Raw genomic sequence first — 17,281 nt, 5'->3', positions numbered from 1 at the left:
ATTCCCTGCACATTTAACGAAAGAATCCAATCCAAACAATTAAAGAGTGAATGACTCTTTTTCTTTGTTCCACCTTACTTCTGAAAGTTTTCTCAAACTACCTTTCCTTCGTCAGTTGCCAAAAACTGCTAATGTCCTGAAAGCACATCGCTCAAAGGCTGCGCATGGACGATGACCAAGGGACACCTTGGACCGTAAGGTCTGCGTCTTCCTTTTCAAGCACCTACTCAGTCACTGTGTCTGCTGAGCCTTGTGCATGGATAACATTCATACGCATATCTCAATGACCTCATGTGCCCAGCACTGCTGGAGGAGCAGCAGCACAGTACATTCTTTTACTGTGTGTTGTTAACGTCCACGTACTCAAAGCCTTTCTATACATTCCCACCTCAAAATTACAGCAGCACGTTGGACTCGGCGTTCGCACTCTTATTTGGCCTAAATGCCAAACGCAGTCCAAGAGGTTCCGTGAGAAATTTCACTTTGAACATCTTAACATTAGGTGTGAGCGCGCGTGTAGCCGAGAGGCTAATATATAACGACAGCGCGCTCTTTTCATCCTCACAGGCCTCGTCTGTCCTTAATTATTAAAAGAGGAGCCTTAGCAGTGGCCCCAACACCGTCCACCGTTTGATGCCTTTCAAATGTGAGCTCGCTGACAGACTGCCGAGGCAATCCGCGCCATCCGTGCGGCGGCATGGCAGAATGACGACACTGACAACAATGCAATTTGTGGCCCCCGGTGGTGATTAGCCACATTAAAAAGTGGTCTTGCGCTGGCTTATGCTTGAAAGGATGTTGCGTACTCACGGCGGATTGCGTGCGAGCGTTATATTCGGCCTCCATCTTGGTCAGCCTGATCTTGGTGCTCGCCAGCAGCTCCTGGATGCTGTCGCTGTGCTGCTTCTGCAAGTCAAACTTCTCCTTCTCCACCTCGGCCACCGCTGCAAGCAACTGGTGGTGGGGGGGGGTGCACATCACATCAAAGACACGTTCAGTTCTTGTAAATACAAACACTGTTTGCAAAAACTTTGAGATTTGGCTTCGAGCACTGAAAAGTGAATATTCATCTTGAGTCTTATGCAATTGTCCACTTTTTTTTTTTTTTTGCCTTTGGCTCAAGGCTGGAGCAGAACATCCAAGCGCCTCCACTTTACCTTCTTCTCCCACTCATTTTTCAAGCAGCCGGCGCTCTGATCTGTCATCTTCTTCAGCTCGGCAATCTGCTCGTCTTTGCTCTGGCGGATGACCTGGGATTCCTTCAGTACACTTTGAACTGCGGGCGAGCACACAGACGGGCGGGCGTGGGGGAAGACGAAGAGTAGTCAGGATGCGCCTCGGGGCGTGCGGCGCACGGACGCGCACAAACACAAGGCGTGCTATGCCCTCCCATACGCCCGCTAATGCAGGGCTGAATCAGTGTCAAGAACGGCTCCTGTCAGATGGCCGCCGGTGCTTTTTCTTTGCATTCCATTGAAGAGACTTCAGAAGTCAACCATTTCAAGCTAAGCATGAAAACATACGACAGGATTACATACTGGATGGAGCGTCACAGCTGGAAAACGCCACTGTGCACCGGCGCACCTCAGGGAATCGTATCGTTTTCACCCTGAGTGTTCGCCGACATGACCGTAAACATCCTCGCAGTAAACCCCGCCATCCTGTGACCCCCCGCCCCCTCACCTTTCCACTCCAGTTGGTGGATCATCTCCTCGGATTCCTTCTGCTGGGCTCGATAGCGGCTCTTCAGCTCGTCAATCTCCACATTCCTTCGGTGCAGGATCTAAACAGGGGGATCATGTTCGGTGCAAATGACGCCATCATTCGTTGCTAAATAACTGTGACGGATGTACACCAGATGGACAAAAGTATTGGAACAGATACGTCTATTTACGTAGAGAAGGTCAGTCCTTCAGAGATGATAAAGACTATATGCCTGCGAGCGTTGTTATATTGTCCAGCTTGAAACGACAACGCGGCGCTTTTAGGACCGCCGAACATCAAATTTAAGGATTGCATGTCATTTGAAAGAAAAATTCACATTAAAATTCATGCTAAATGAAGGCCTTTTTGAATTAGAAAAATCCCATTTAATTTGTTCTAAAGATCCTCAGACACTGGACAATTTTTTCCCGCCCGAGTTGATTCCATAAGGCTTCAATGGGCTTTGAAGTCAGTCGTGCACCAAAGTCAACTAAACGTGCCTGTCTGGGCCTTGGTTTGCGCCCTGGGCAACAGTCATGCTGGCACTGAAACGCTTTTTTCCCCAAATCAAGGATTAAGATTCAGGAGGCACTCAGGGGTTTGATTGCTGTCTGTACCAAGGCAAAAGACTTCATGTTGCATATGTATGGCTAGTCTTTAGGATGCCGCATGTAAATGAGGGGAAATGGTCCCTGAACGCAGCACCTGTGCTGAGGTGTGACGTGCGAACTGCACGTACATGATGCCGCCATCTGTGCGCAATTAGGAAATTAGACTACGGGGGGTTGGCACGGCAATACAGCGAAAAGCACAGCGAGATTTCGCACTTCCAAAGCTTAGAGTTAAATTGTGTATAGGAAGACTAAATGTATTTCCTATTTAATTATTAACACATAATTAGAGGAGACCACCAGATGATTTTTATGGCTGAAAAGGCAGAAATGTGACTATTTTTTCAACATTATTATCATTTTTAACCATCATTGTGTTCTACGGCGGCACACTTAGCAGCTAATCTTGTCGGTCTTCGTGTAAAATGGAGACGGGTGATGAAAGGAAAAGGGAGCGGCCGGAGCAAAGTTCGGAACGCATTTAGGAATACTCCGGTTTTTTTTCCCGGCCATTTCGGCAAGCCAGTGAAAACGTATTTTGTAGGCGTCCGTGAAGAAATGTGATGACACGGTGACGGGGCCAGAGAGGGTGCACGGGACGGTGGGAAATGACGGCTTTTAGGGTGGCAATTTTGGGCTTGTTATTGCTTTTGAAATCTCAGCCTTGGTCCAGTCTGGACACATAGTTGGAGCTAATACTCTTCTTGCATAGAGAAGAAATGAGAAAAGGTCCATGGTCCAGAATCCTGCGAATATACTTGAATATTTCGTTACAGGTCAAATTGTCCATATACAGCGCTGTTGAGTGGGACTATGAAGTTCTGACATCATCATGGAAAAAACGTTAGTGACTTTTACTTCAACATTTCCAGTTGGGATCAATTCTATTTTGAATCATTGCCTTCATAAAACCATAAGTCTTAAGTGTACCGGGAATGTTTATAAGTACGTACATTTGTACGAGTAGAAAAAGTATATGACTATAAGTATAGAAAGAAAGTCATTTAAGTATAAGTCGGGCCGTGAAAAACAAGCAAATGCTCATTAAACACTCTTGATTTCAATGATGAGCGTGTTTGTGTTGACTCAAAATAAAACATTTGCTTTAACTGTGGAAAACAACGCAAAACATTTGTAACGGAATCATCATCAATTTACATTTGTGCATTTTCTGCCTCCACAAGTACCTCATACCTTCGACAGACTATTAAAAGAATTGCGGGTTGCAAATTCATTTGAAACTCTTTTTTTCCTTACAACTTATGTACAGCTTGTGTGGCTTTAAGCTACCAGTTGTTTGTACGTAGGACTTTTTAAGCTTGAGTTCTACAGAGCTAGCTTTAGCATTGCACAACAGTCTGGCCTCTCTTGGTTTACAAACGGGGAGGAGGACGACGTCCAGTCCTTCATCGGCCTATGCATTATTGAAATGGTGCTAATTAAAATGAAACCTTCCATAAGGCTCGTCAAGCGCGCGCCCCTAAATCACTTCTCTTTGAAGCCATTAGATGGAATACAGAGTTGGATTCAGAGGAAATTAAATTGGACACAACTCACCATCTGTGTTTAATTAAAGAGCGGGAGGGAGAAGCTAGCTGTCATTCCGTCTCATCAAGCACAAAGCAACGGGCATCTTAAAGCTGGGAGAGATTTTTTTTTTCTCCCCCCCTTTTCTTTTTCTGTTTTATTAAAAGCTTCTGTCGCAGCAAAGGAAAGTCATGCCGTGGACGTGACAGATACCAGGTGCTTGTTCTGCAGCTTATCTGATGGGCACCCGGTGTGAAGTAAACCATCTCCAAGGCTTTGAAGAGAAGATTGTTTGCAGGATGGAAGGAGGGGAAAGGAGCGAGTCCTTTCCTTTTCATTAGCCACCAAATGGAGATAAGAGGCCATCATGGCCGTTAGAAACAACTTGAAGGGGACGTCAAGAGCAGTCAAGTTGCAAATATGATGATGCATAGTGAAATAGCATAAAATTACGCCGCCCCCCCATATACATACAGTATAAATATATATAGACAGACACATACATACATACATACATACATATATATACACATGTATACACATATATATATATATATATACATCCTTCAATACTGATTCCTCACTTTGTCAATGTCTGCATCGTGTCTCTGCTGCATTTTCACTTTCTCCTCCTGATGCTTGGACTCCAACACTTTCACTCTCATGTCTACCTGCAAACAGAAAATGGACACCAAAAGTGAAGCCACGTTTTGTTTTTGTTTATTTTTCTCTTTACTTTTTTGCACTGACGTGGTCACGTTAGAGCGCCTCGTTGTTACAGCATGGAAAAGCCACTGGACGTGGCGGATATATTTTCACAGCTCAAACTTGTAGTTAAGTTTTGTAGGCACACAAAATGTGACTAAGTAGCGTCCATCTTTGAAGTTCGTAGTATCGCTAATCGATTAACAGTTGACTTTTGAGCGGGGCGTGTTTTCAGTGGATTCTGCAGATCCACCCACTGCGTTCGAGAGAACCGAATGATTTTTCACTATTTTGAACTTTTTTTTTTTTTTTAATCTTTCAAATTTGTTAGGCTAAACAGTTTCATAATTGTGACAGGAATTTAGCAGACCTACACGTGATCAGATAATGCATTTGACTTGGTGAAGCAGCATATGGTTCAAGGTTATTCTGCTAGGACAGTCGCTGTCAAACAGCTGCATGTTTGCTGTGCTTTCCACATGTTATTTCAAGAAGCATTAATGAGTGCCAAGTGCTAATGCTGTCGTTTTATTTGCTTAATTACGATATCATCCTTCTTGAAAGGCAACATATTTCCTCGACTCTTTTGAAGCTGGAAGTCGACACGCTGTGTTTGTCCTTCCAAACACAAAGGGAAGCTTTAATAGAAGGAAAGGGGCCCGCCGGTTTGATGTGGCGACTCATGTTTCGTCAGCGTCTGGTCCTGGTGTGTTAATCATCCCTGGGGCAGGGTGACAACTGTACTGCCTTTGAGCATAGAAGTCTGCGTGCGCGTGCGTGCGTGCCCGCATCACAGAATACTACTCGGCCACTCATTTTATTTCAGAAAAGTGCCCCAATAATACGACAAGCACAGTCAAGTACTGTATAACACAAGACTTCAAAGTGACGTAACATCCATTTTTGGCATTTTAATGCTTGTCCGCAGTAGTTTGCGGGTGAACTGGGCTTGATTTTGGTCACGAGACCTCGGATTGGTCGCCAGTCACTCACAGGGCACATCTACAGTCAAGCACAAAATGATTCATACCACAGGCGTATGAATCATTTCGGGCTTGACTGTAGATATACAGTAGTTTGTTGTTTAAGCATTCACACTCGCATAGCTGATTGATCCGTTGCACAAAGTCACTCACTAAAACTGAATCATACCAGATCCCAAAAAGTATTTCTCATAATGTGAATCCAAAATGTTCCACAATGCAAGCTTGAATTAACAAGCCTCTCGGTCTGCTGGGCAACAACTTGAACAAATTGAGGCAGCGGTGGCATGTCAGCCTGTCAAAACAGGCCTTCAAAAGTAAAAACACAATTCAGCACACTTTACGAGTGCGGTGAAACTCTTATGATGCAGTATGCTTTTATTTTGAAGTTCTGACTTGACAGGATGTGTTACGCGGGACTTGCATTGTGGAAAGCACCTTGCCATCTGTTGATCCCTCGATGCACAACTAGGTCGATATACGAAAACAGAGACAAATTGTAAAAAAATTAAAAATACCATTGAAAGCCGAATCATATAACTAGGGCACAAAAAACAGAGCTTCCACTCTAATGAATGGTAATTATAATCATGGAGTAATTTCCACTCAGGGCAAGAGTATGAAAATTGTATTGAGTCGTGATGCACTTCAACTCGACTTCATTCTGGAAAAACTGTACCCTTGGGGATGTTTTATTTAGTCATCTGCCTTCTTTGTGTGTGTGTGTGTGTGTGTGTGTGTGTGTGTGTGTGTGTGTTGATGCGCCAATATTGTTGGTGCAAGTGAAAGGACAACAAGCCAGTTGTCAGCGCATCAAGGGAAAACGCAAAGGACAGGCAAGCACGAGAGCAAAGAAAGCGAGATAGCACTGATTGAAAAGCAGGAGAGTGAGCGCAGACCCGATTCTGCAGGCGTACAAAAAATGGATGGGATGCGTTAAAAAAAAAAAAAAAGAAAGAAAAGGCACATGTGGAGGTGTCACTTTCTCAGCCTCTCTTCAAACGCTCTTTTGAGAAAGTTTGTCAAACTAGATCAGAGGCGTTAAAAACTTGTTTATAAAAGGCGTCAGTGAAGGAGGGAGGAGGAGGGATGTGGTACACCTAAGGCTTCAGAGACGCCTTCAATCAGCCCGTCTGGGTGGTGCCGCTTTTTTTCCCGCCTCTCTTCTTCAGAGTCGTAGCTGGCGAGATGTAAGATGCCATGTTTTTTGACACTTCGCTCTTGAAAGCGGGCGGCTGTGTGAAAGCGCGTCTACGGGGGAGGCAACGTGAGGCAAAGACGGAAACGGTTGCCCTCGAAACCAGCGCGGGGTCAAGGCCGTTTTCCTCGGGGGCGGGGGCGCTTTGGGTTGGTGGGGGGGTTGGGGGTGGGGGGTTGCGCCGGCAAAACGTCTGCAAAGTGTTCAGGCTTCAAAAGCAAGGTTGCTTTTGTGCATGGTCTTTTGTCTCGTCGGAGATGCTCCGCCGCCGTGTGACTTGCATCCTTTGCAACGACGGATGCTCAAGGATAGTCGGCTTGCGGCATTCGGCATGTCTGACAACAATTTACATTTATTGGTGTTTGGCCAAAAGCTGACAATGAATAGACACTTTTCTTACATTTTTGATCATTGGAAATTTTGCACTATTAATATCGCAAGGCAATGTTGTTTGCGTTTACTGCTAAAACTTTCTCAATGGGCAATTAAGTAATCAAATCGAATTAGTTTCTGACAGCGTTTATTCTAAGTTTTACATTTTTTTACGAGATGCCCTATAACATTGAACAGCAACAACAACGATGAATGAGGGTGGTAAATGCAATATTAGAGCACCTCGGTAGATCATCGCTCGATAGCTGAACTGTCAGCGTTTCATGACATTTCCAAATGAAGGCCGTTTCACGCTGAAGGTGCCTTGCGGGGCATTTTCCACAACTCCTCCGACGGTTGGCGAGGCGCCACGCGAGTCAAAGCAGAGGCGGCTTTACGCGGCGATTTCCGAGCCGACGCTCGTTGTTCCAAACGGAAAAGAACAGTCAGCATTCTTGTCCGCGCAGCTGGCGGCACAGTCGCACGGATGAGGGCGAGTTGAGCGAGAAAGCTGAGATGTTCATTAAGCCGCTGTGAGCTTAATGGCATATGGCATATACGTTTAACACTTGAGTCAATTTTCAGCTAAGCCCGGAGGATTAAGGGGAAGTGATGTCACTGTGATTTCCCCCGGACTCCGCATCCAAGGCGACGCCGTTGGACCGTTCTTCTTTGGAAGTAGAGAAAAGGCGATACGTCTAAGGTGAGATTGCATTAGCCTCCGTGGCAAAATACTGCGTGTGGTCACAGCTGCAGCTAGTGAAACTCAAGAGTTGTTGAAATCCCACTCAGGCGTTCTTGATTGCTGCGGTTGGCAGGTGACGAGTCCACGGTGGATGCGGCCTCTCGCCCAAAGTCAGCCGGGATCGGCTCCAGCTCGTCCGTGACCCCAATGAGGACAAGCGCTAAAGTAAACGGATGGATGACTTTTTTTCTTTTTTTTTTCCTCTGTGAATTTTGACAACATGAGCGATGAGAGCTGACTTTGGGTGAGAGGTGGGCTACGCCTTGGATTGTTCGCAGGGCCAATTAATTTCGGATGAAAAGCAATTTTTTATGCTGCCTGGACGAGTTGTGCTATAGCTCGTCTTCTTTTGACAAAAAAAAAAAAAAAAAAACAAGCTGAGAGTGAATAAGCAGCACCTGCGCTGGTTGCAGCCAAGCGGCAAACTCCATTTTAGCCGCCGAGAATCAAGGTTATTATAGTTAACGAAATCGAACGAAAAAAAAACCATACAACTAAAATTGAAAAAACCTTTTCTGTTAATCTTAATATATGTATCTTATCTTAAACCCGCAAAAGAGCCCAAAAACCGATGCTCGACAATTGCTAGAGGACTCCGAAAGTGCACAGTACTGCACGGGGTCCAAACCGAAGGTGATTACGACTATTGCGGATGATCCAATAGGAAACCAAAATGCCAACATTAGATGGAAAAAAACAAGTATCCAGATGATGCTTCACGACCAATGAATCCATTCAAATGTCCACCCTTTGTCACACTCATCATTTGAAAAATCAAAATTTTCTTAAAAAGGCCGTTGAAAAAGAGTTGACCATTCAGCCCAAAAGTACGCAATTTTTCAATCGGCCATCGTGGTCCTTTGCAATTTCAGTCTTTGTGGCGCATACCTCCGTGCTCTGCAGCAGCTGCAAGTCCACATCATCAGTCAAGGTGCGATTCCTAACCAGGCTGGACTTGAAAATCTACAGTGAGCAAAACGCAACACCGAATTGCAGTGATTGGGGAACGCATACAGTGCGGGACGGTCGGCCACGGGCACGGAGGACTCACCGGCGACAAGGCCATAGACTTTTCTCGCAAGTACCTCGGGTTCTCAAGCTGAAACAGGGGAAAAACAAAAAAAAAGAAGAAGAATGTTAGGCTTGTTGTCACCTTCCTCTCCAGACGAACCCTCACCGCAACTAGGCTAACCTCCATAGCTCTCCGATTTTGTCATAAACAATGCGGGAGGCACATCAAACACTTGTGGCGGGAATCTCTTCCATCAACTCTTGTCTGTTTGGAAAAACAGGCATTGTGTATGCGAGCGGCTCTATTTCCGCTCGCGACATGTCTTTTGTCAACACTCCGGGACCGCTAATCTGAAAGCCATCTCCGGTCTGTTTACTTGCGGACGGACGCTAATGTGCGTACGTCCTTGCCAATAACTGGCGCTCTTTGATTCCGGCACGGAGCTCGAGAAACAGCAAAAGCAAACCACTGAAACCACATGAGAGCGAATAAAGGTCACAGTCGAAGCGGTTCTGGGGCATTAAATCACGGCAGTTGACTCGGAGAAGAAGAGAAAGAACACGGCCTTGCTATTTTCCTGACGCTCGTTGATATTTGTTTATGAGCCACTTACATCCCTGTGAACTCACGACAAGAAAGCCTTTTGTGTGTGTTTGGTGCATGCCGACGAGCGGCCGGATCGCGGCCTTTCGCCTTCAAACAGGCTTTGGAGATGACTGACGGCGGTGGCGCCAAATAAACACTCGCCTTGCTTATCTCCTTGACGCGAGGATGAAGCGGGAGAACAAGGAGAAGGGAGGAACGCACGCAACTAAAACAACATCTGACATTGTGAAGTGGCACACCAAGATAATCCACAACGGATGCACGGTAAGAGGACGGGAATAGACGGATCTGGGATGGCAAATTGTTCAGAGGGGTGACGTCAGAACCAGCCGCCTAATTCTAATACGGGTTAAATGGGATCTTTTTTTTTTTTTTTTTTTTTAATGACGTACCGTGTGACGCCTAGCTTGACTGTAAACACATTCTAAGAAAGCAGATATAAATAGTCAGCGCTGAGAGGACTCAGTTGTGCTCCAATTTGAATCCTCCAACCGATGAATCCGTCAACATCCTTCAAAATAGCAGCCTTGAAATCAAGCACGGGCCAAGATAGACATGTCGGCTACTGTAAACGATGCGGTGCACTCGTGCCAAAGCATTACGCTAGCCCGTGTGCCCATGCGCTATGCGGACACACCTTCCCGTGTGCCCACACGCGTTACAGCGCACATGCACAAAGTCTAGCCTTCCAGTTGGCAGGGCATCACTGAAGTCTGATGTGGACGGACGGCTGTGCCGCAAACACAGGGGGGAAAAAAAAGGACAAGGCTCCACATCACAAGGCCTGGCTCGCTGGCCAAACAAACACGGCGTGATTGATGGCTTCCTAGTTTAGCACAGAATAACCTTTCAGTACTCCCGGCTGACCGCGGACAATGCAGGGCCAAGTGGCAGCGACTGCCGCTGAATGCATTGCATTCTGGCTGCTCCTGAGTCAGCATTAAGGGGGGTTTTTTTTCAACCGCAAAGTCAATGGATGTTGCACCTCACGCAATAGCCCGAGAAAAACGCAGGGAATGTTTGGCGTCGGTTGAATCAATGTTCAATTGGAGTTAAGGGGCAGCGCCAAACTGCTAGCAGTCCCCAAACCCCCCCCACCCCCACACACCCGGTGTTCTTACCGGGAAACAATAACTTGGGCCACCACATATTGTGCGCTAATATTGCGACGGCATAGATTACAGCCGGACATAATGCACGTAAGCTTTCATACGTGGCAAAAATAAAAATTTTTTCAGATGGTGAGACACGCCGCCGCGGAGCCATACAAAGGCATCAAAGACATCCTCTTTGTAACAACCCGCATCTTCCTCGACTGGCACTCTATCGTTTTATGGTTTCATAAAAGTGAAATAGTGCAATGTACTGCATTGCGCAGCCTCAAAAGCATGTACAGGCTCGTTGTTTAACATCGCAGGGCATTTTATAGATCAAATCAATCTCACAATGTGTGGGTGCGAGCTGCCAACTAGAGTTTTTTGGGGTGATAGCCCGGTCCAAGTTGGGCTGGGCCGCATCGCGTCTTTAGATATTGGTCGACGTCAAGCGCTATGACTAGTAAAGGGAACTCAACTAATCGGTTCGACCCCGACTTTCTACTGCTGTTGGGTTTTATTCTGTAATCTTAATTTCTAATTGCAAAAAACAGACCCAAACTGCATTTAAAACAGATGGTGGACACGCTGACTAAAAGTTTGCATCTTTGAAAGTAGCACAACAAAAAAGAAAAGAAAAAAAAACATCTCGGCCAATCTTGAAGTCCACCAAGGCGACTTCATTCCAGCTCAGGTAAACTAAAGAAACCAATTTGAGCAGCTTCAAAACATCTGAAGCAAAAGCCGAAGCCGTCCGAGAGCATGTGCAGGCTCGTCTCTGCGGCAATTTCACACGGAGAGGCCGCTTTGAAGGAGAGCGACTACAAAAACTTCTATAAACTTGAAGGGCTTCGCTCGCCGTGTGTTTATGTGCCGAGACACATCTGTTGATTTGAAAGAGGCAGTCGAGGGGGAAGCGTAGCCGAGCAATAACCGTTATCAGCATCGCAACACGTGAGGAGAGAGGAGCTCCAGTGTGTGGGCCGCTTCACGTCTCATGATGGATAACCCAGATTAGCGCCCGTACTGAAGGACGGATCAGGTTTAGGGACGGTACAACAGAGAGAAAGTCAGGATGGGAAAAAAATACATGGATGCTAAGTTTGTACAGTGAACGTGGGCCATGCAGGTGCAGGAAGAGAAAGTATGGGGGAATCAGAGGAGTGGTTTTTTGGAGCTCTGACCTCATGCACTCACAGACTGAGTGGATAAGAGAAGCAAATATGCCTCAGATGTTGAGTTTACACCGCCAGTTTCCCTCAGCCACACACTCACCACCCAGAAGGGCAGGGAGGCGGTCTGAGACACGCCCCAGTACGACGTTAAATGAAGGAAGGAGACTGCGATGAATAACTGCAGAACCTTTTCCACATTTAATACCTGCACAAAACTGTTAGGAAGCAGAAAAAGTGCGCACACCCTTAAACTGCCAGAGGTGCTCTAAATCTGTCGGATCGCAAAGGCCTCTCTTGAGCACAGCGCTCGCTTGGCGTTTCTTTTATTAATCAATGTTGGAGGGATGTCAGGTTTTTCGATGACGTGCGTCAGTCTCGAACGGTTGACGAAATGATCCGATTACTCTGAAATCGTTGAGCGCCACTGACGTGAAATGCCATCAACGTGAAATGCCATCAACGGGAATCCTAAAGGGGAGTGCTGCCGTTGCGCAGCATTGGATCTCTTTTGGTTGAGAGCACGTGTGTCAAAACAACGTGGAAGTTCCTACAACATGGCGGACACTTGGAAATGCTCTTAAAGGGTTCGTCGGCCCCAAAATGATTTCAAACAAATAATATGTCTTTGTTCAACTACCTGCCAGCAACGCGTCGTGAGAGGTACAACAATTCAATGCTCTCCCACTAGATGGCGGAAGACACAATTACACCTGTGTATCGAGCTGTCGGCATGCCTATAAGAGGAAAATAGCTCAGTGTTCAGCTAGCCCAGATTTCACATGAGCGAGTTCATTTGTCATGAAGGAGTATATGTTTTTATAGCGACGGTACAACAATACAAGCAAGTTGTTTAGTGTTGCTACTAAGTTGAGATGTGTTGCCATTACTGTACATAAGATGACAGTTGGAGGTGCGCCCTCAGCACGCCTCCGGACTCACCCCCGGGTTCCAGCTGTTGACTCGAGCCTCCGGGTCATTGTCATCGGGAGACATCTGCCCCGCATCCGCCTCCTGGGTGGGGAAAATAAACAAAAAAACAAATGGGTACAAATTGGGAATTAAATACAGATGATGGAATTGAGAGAATCGACTGAAGCAATTTGGCCTGAGGAACAGTTGATTATCATGACAGCATAGAAACACTTTTGGTAAAAAATGCAGGCGCTGGATGCCTCACCTTCAGTTGTCAACAACTAGAGTACATCCCTTCGTGACTGATCAAAAGTAGCTGCTTTTTTCTTTTTTTTTTTTTACAGCCGTCCATTTTTACTGTATTCTCATCATGTGACTCTAGCATACTTGACTGTATAATCTTGTCTTGACCAAAGTGACTGCGGCGCATCTTTACTTGACGTGAGCGTCTCCAATTCTTTGTCTATAATTCCTCTTCAAGGTTTCCTGGAATAACATGCTAGAAAAATACAACCAATATGCATGCCAATAGATATTTCATTGGGCATATTTAGAAGCTTAATTGTAAAGCAATAAGCCTCTGAAATCTGGTTTGGATCTTCATACCCAATATATGCTATGCATTTTGTTTAACTTTGCTGTCGGGTGGACTCCCCGCATCTCCAAAACCACGACTTTTCAGGGAAAAAAAAGAAGAAAAAAAAAAATCACACACATATTCTTTGTACATGAAGGTCTGCACTCACACCGATCCCCCAACCAGACAAAAAGTCATGACAAGTTGCCACAAGCAAACGTCATGTAAAATTTTGGCAGCAATTGTTAGTGGTTAGCATGTCGGCCACACAATTCTCGGGTTTGGGCTCCAAAACCTTTCACATGCTTGCCGGGGTTTTCTCTGGGTACTAACCAAATAGTGGATTGTAATACTGTAGTACTTGTAAGTAGTTTGCACTTTGCTTCAAGTACTACAAGACATTAGTCAGCAATCAATTCCACACAACTAATAGAATTCTTATCCTAGGGTCGACATCCCCAAATCTGACTCTGTAAAAGCTGACACACACGCACGCACACCCACACACACACACACACACGCACGCACACACACCCCCGCACACACACACACACACACACACACACGCGCAGGTGTTCCCCTCCAATAGTAAGAGCGTTGTACTCCCCCGTTATCTCCCATCTCGCCACCCTGTGTGCCGTCACGCTCCTCCCTCTCACATTTGGAGCTCCAGATGTTTGGTGGTTCCACAAAATTTCTGTCACGCCGGGAATTCCACAGAAGGGGAATAATGCGGCGAAAATGGAAAAGCGTTCCCCCTCCCACCTCGCCACAGTCTTTTGTTACGACGGATTTGTTTTATGCTGTATAATTGCTACTTCCAGTGGCGTGTGTTGATACAAGCACGGTTTCGTCGAGCGGCAAGTTTAAAGAAGGAGGAAATATCTAATAACACTGAGAGAGAAGGGTACGTACGGTAAGAAGAGATGTGGACTTGCTGGGTGTAGCCAAGGAATCAGTGAATAGAATAGCCCAGGATTAAATTACCCCTCTGATTAAAAGGGCATTAAAAGCCTGAGACGCTCGCATAAATGGCACATATATCTCATTCCAGTGTCCTGCCATGCCAAGGTTGCTAAGGTTGGATGCAGTGTGGCCGGTCACCAAAATTCATTGATTAGTTATGCCTCCAATAGAGGCGAATTAATGTGGAGTAGGGCACAAGTCATAAATAAACACGATTCAAGTAGGGAATGGGGATTGGTTAGTGGAAACATTGACAGTAGAGGAGGAGATTTTATTTTCCTGACAACAGAGGTTGAGTCGATTCGTCGACTAGTAGACTAACCTACTCAGCCTAGACGTGCAAATGATTCGCACTAATTACAAAAATGAAGTAAGTTGCAGTTCCAATCTGTTTTTAATGCTGCTTCGTCTTTACGTGAAACAAAAAAAGATCATCAATTCATTGATGTCGACTAGACTTTCATGACAATGTGGTCAACCACCCCCCCAAAAATAAATAAAAATCAGGAAAAAACAAATATTGTGAATGAATCGAGAGCACCTCTACTGATCGCCACCAAGCAGCGCACTCACAATTGCTTCCAGATGGCAGAATTCAAAACAATTGCACTGTCAGTGACCGAGGCAGAATTTTTTAACCATTAAATAATCGACTACAACACGGTATGCCCGTCCCTAGTTTGAAGGGCGTTTGGACGCTAGCCCGTGAGCCGTAACGTTTCCCCTCCGACTTTATGATGAATATGCTGAAATGTTTTCAGGTTAAAAATGTGCATCTTCTCTCTTGCCTGCACAGAATACGTCGAGGGAATTTCCTGGCTCTTGGTGGGAAACAGACTTCTGGGCTCTCCAAAATGTCCCCTCAGCCCACATTAAAGAAGAAAGCCAATCATTGTGGTGACTATTTGCGTTGGCACCAGCAGGTTTGCTGCGAATAATTCAACGTGTCATCACAAATCCCTCGCAGGGGCGAATACATCGGCGAACCGTACGCTCCAAAACCGTGAGTGAACTCACCTCTCCGGCTTCATGTCTGGCTGAGGGCTTGAGCGGGCTGGAGGCGCCGGCGCCTCGCGGGGTCTTTTCCTCATTCCGATGGAGGGCCCTGGATGGCAAAAGACAACGCTTGAGTTTATTTCGGCAGACAACATTTCTCCCTTTTTTTTTTTTCTAGCGCATAAGGTTTTTGAGCTATTTGCATTTTTTTGTTTTTAAGTTTGGACAATAAAAACCTTGAGTTTCAGAAATAAATTCCACCTGTTACCCTTACTTCAGAAATATTACATCTATTACATATTACACTATCATTACTGCGAAAATTTGATGTGCTAAAATCATAATCTCGAAAGGTTTACTTAAATCTCTGATTAAAAAAAAACAGTCTTGAAAATCTGAGATTTGATTTCAAGGCTTTCTTGCCCAGCTCTAACTGAGAGGCAAACCAAGTTGTTCATGACTTCATATTGCTTCCCTGGTTTTCCTGATGAAACGCTGGCATTAAAATGTCTCATCGTGTGCTGGCTCACATTCTGGTCTGTCTGAGCTGCAGCATGACTTGTGCTTAAGCACATACTGCCATGAAACTTGGACTGGGGCTTGGGGGGGCGTTGGGGGGACTACGTTTGGGTGTCGAGCTTCGCAATCTCGGGCCTCTAAGTCAACAGGTGGATGAGGATAATTGAATCAGATGTGTCTGGAGTCTGAGGCTCGGAGATCAAAGCTGTGGCAAGTCAGGCCAGAGTTACACACACACACACACACACACACACACACACACCCGCGTACACACGCGCACACGTCGGGAGGAAAATGAGAACACCGTGAAGAGCCTCAGAAGCTGCAGCTCGCCTGATTAAAGCAGCCTGACATCAGTGCAGCAGCCTGACCTCCAGGTGCACAGCCAGCCTCAGGCAGACCAGGAAATCAGTCTGACCTTGGGACGCGAACAGCCCGCCCCCCATCCCCCCCAAAACGCGCACCCCCTTGAGGGCAAGATAAGTGAGCCAGCCAGAGGCAAAAGGCTTTTTTCTTACGAAATCGCCGGCCACTTGTGCCACTGCGAGGACGATCTGACTGTCGACGAAAACAAAAAAAACATAAGGAGGAGCAGGAAAAAAAAAGGGGGTGAAGGGTTAAAAGATCTCACATGTGCATGAAAAGCACACAAATGGGAGACAGGAGTCAGACCGACGCACAGGGGAGGAACAACAAGGACATAAAAGGGAGGCCCCAGAGAGGCGCTATCAGCTCCACTTCAGCACTGAACTTGACACTGGAAGCAAGCCGGCCAAAATCAGCTTGGACGCGGCACGTTTTCTCTCGTTTAAACATCGCCTCCCTCGTTTGGACAGAATGTGACATCACTGAAGAGTGATCAGACCCAACACTAATCGCCAAAGCTGCTTGGTAGCGTTCATTTGTTTTTGCAGCATTCCTGCACTTGGACCAAGACTACACATTAGTCACTGACGCCATCTTGTGGTAACTTTAAGAACTGCACGAACAGAACCAATGCTTGTTCAAATGATCCCAAACTTGAACCAGATGTTAAAAAAAAAAAAAACAGACAGTTTGTGTGTGGAGCAGCTGTATGTGTCGGTCATAAGTGAAGCCACCCAGAGTGGGGATATTTAGTATGTAAATTATCCGCCGTGTTACGTCACAGAGGGGAGGAAAATCAGAACTGCAAAGAGCCATTTTTGGAAAGAGGTAGACAACAAAACCTTTCCTTGGTTGTTTACGACATGTTTGTTGAGCCACTCCCTACGAAGAGAATGACCAATAGTTGCGAGTTGGGAAAAATGTTAAATGGGCCAAATTTGGAAATTCACTGTGTCTCCTATGCCGTGCGTGACTTGACCACCAGGATGCAGTATAATTCAGACAGACAAAGACGGGGATAGAAATTTGGGAAACTATTTGCTATTTGTGAGCCAGTCTATGGCATTTTGCATTGTATGCTAGCATGAAGCTAGTGGACTTGCTCCAGCTCACCCAGGACCCCGAATGAGGACCAAAAAATAAAATGCAAATAAAAAGCTCACATCACCTGAGAAGAGTGAGCAAACGAGCTGTTGATCCTTCTCCTCAACAA

General features: G+C 45.9%; 1 protein-coding gene across 4 annotated transcripts in view; it reads right to left on the bottom strand.

The window, feature by feature from the left end:
• The window catches only part of cep112 (centrosomal protein 112), a 94,649-nt gene that overhangs the window by 75,191 nt on the left and 2,177 nt on the right, over positions 1 to 17,281 (bottom strand). For all 4 annotated transcript variants that reach the window (XM_086055443.1, XM_086055445.1, XM_086055446.1 and 1 more), the window contains 8 exons: positions 15,205 to 15,292; positions 12,672 to 12,743; positions 8,897 to 8,944; positions 8,734 to 8,808; positions 4,427 to 4,513; positions 1,684 to 1,783; positions 1,158 to 1,276; positions 811 to 954 (listed from right to left, as the gene is read on the bottom strand). In XM_086055443.1, the coding sequence (XP_085911569.1) occupies positions 811 to 954; positions 1,158 to 1,276; positions 1,684 to 1,783; positions 4,427 to 4,513; positions 8,734 to 8,808; positions 8,897 to 8,944; positions 12,672 to 12,743; positions 15,205 to 15,292 (733 nt within the window). The remainder of the gene's footprint in view (positions 1 to 810; positions 955 to 1,157; positions 1,277 to 1,683; positions 1,784 to 4,426; positions 4,514 to 8,733; positions 8,809 to 8,896; positions 8,945 to 12,671; positions 12,744 to 15,204; positions 15,293 to 17,281) is intronic.

This window comes from Filicampus tigris, chromosome 16 (genome assembly GCF_054856515.1).
Source record: "Filicampus tigris isolate MCC_2025a chromosome 16, RoL_Ftig_1.0, whole genome shotgun sequence".
Lineage (NCBI taxonomy): Eukaryota > Metazoa > Chordata > Actinopteri > Syngnathiformes > Syngnathidae > Filicampus > Filicampus tigris.
Note: the sequence above shows the minus strand (reverse complement) of the source record. Positions and strands in the feature narration are given on the sequence as shown.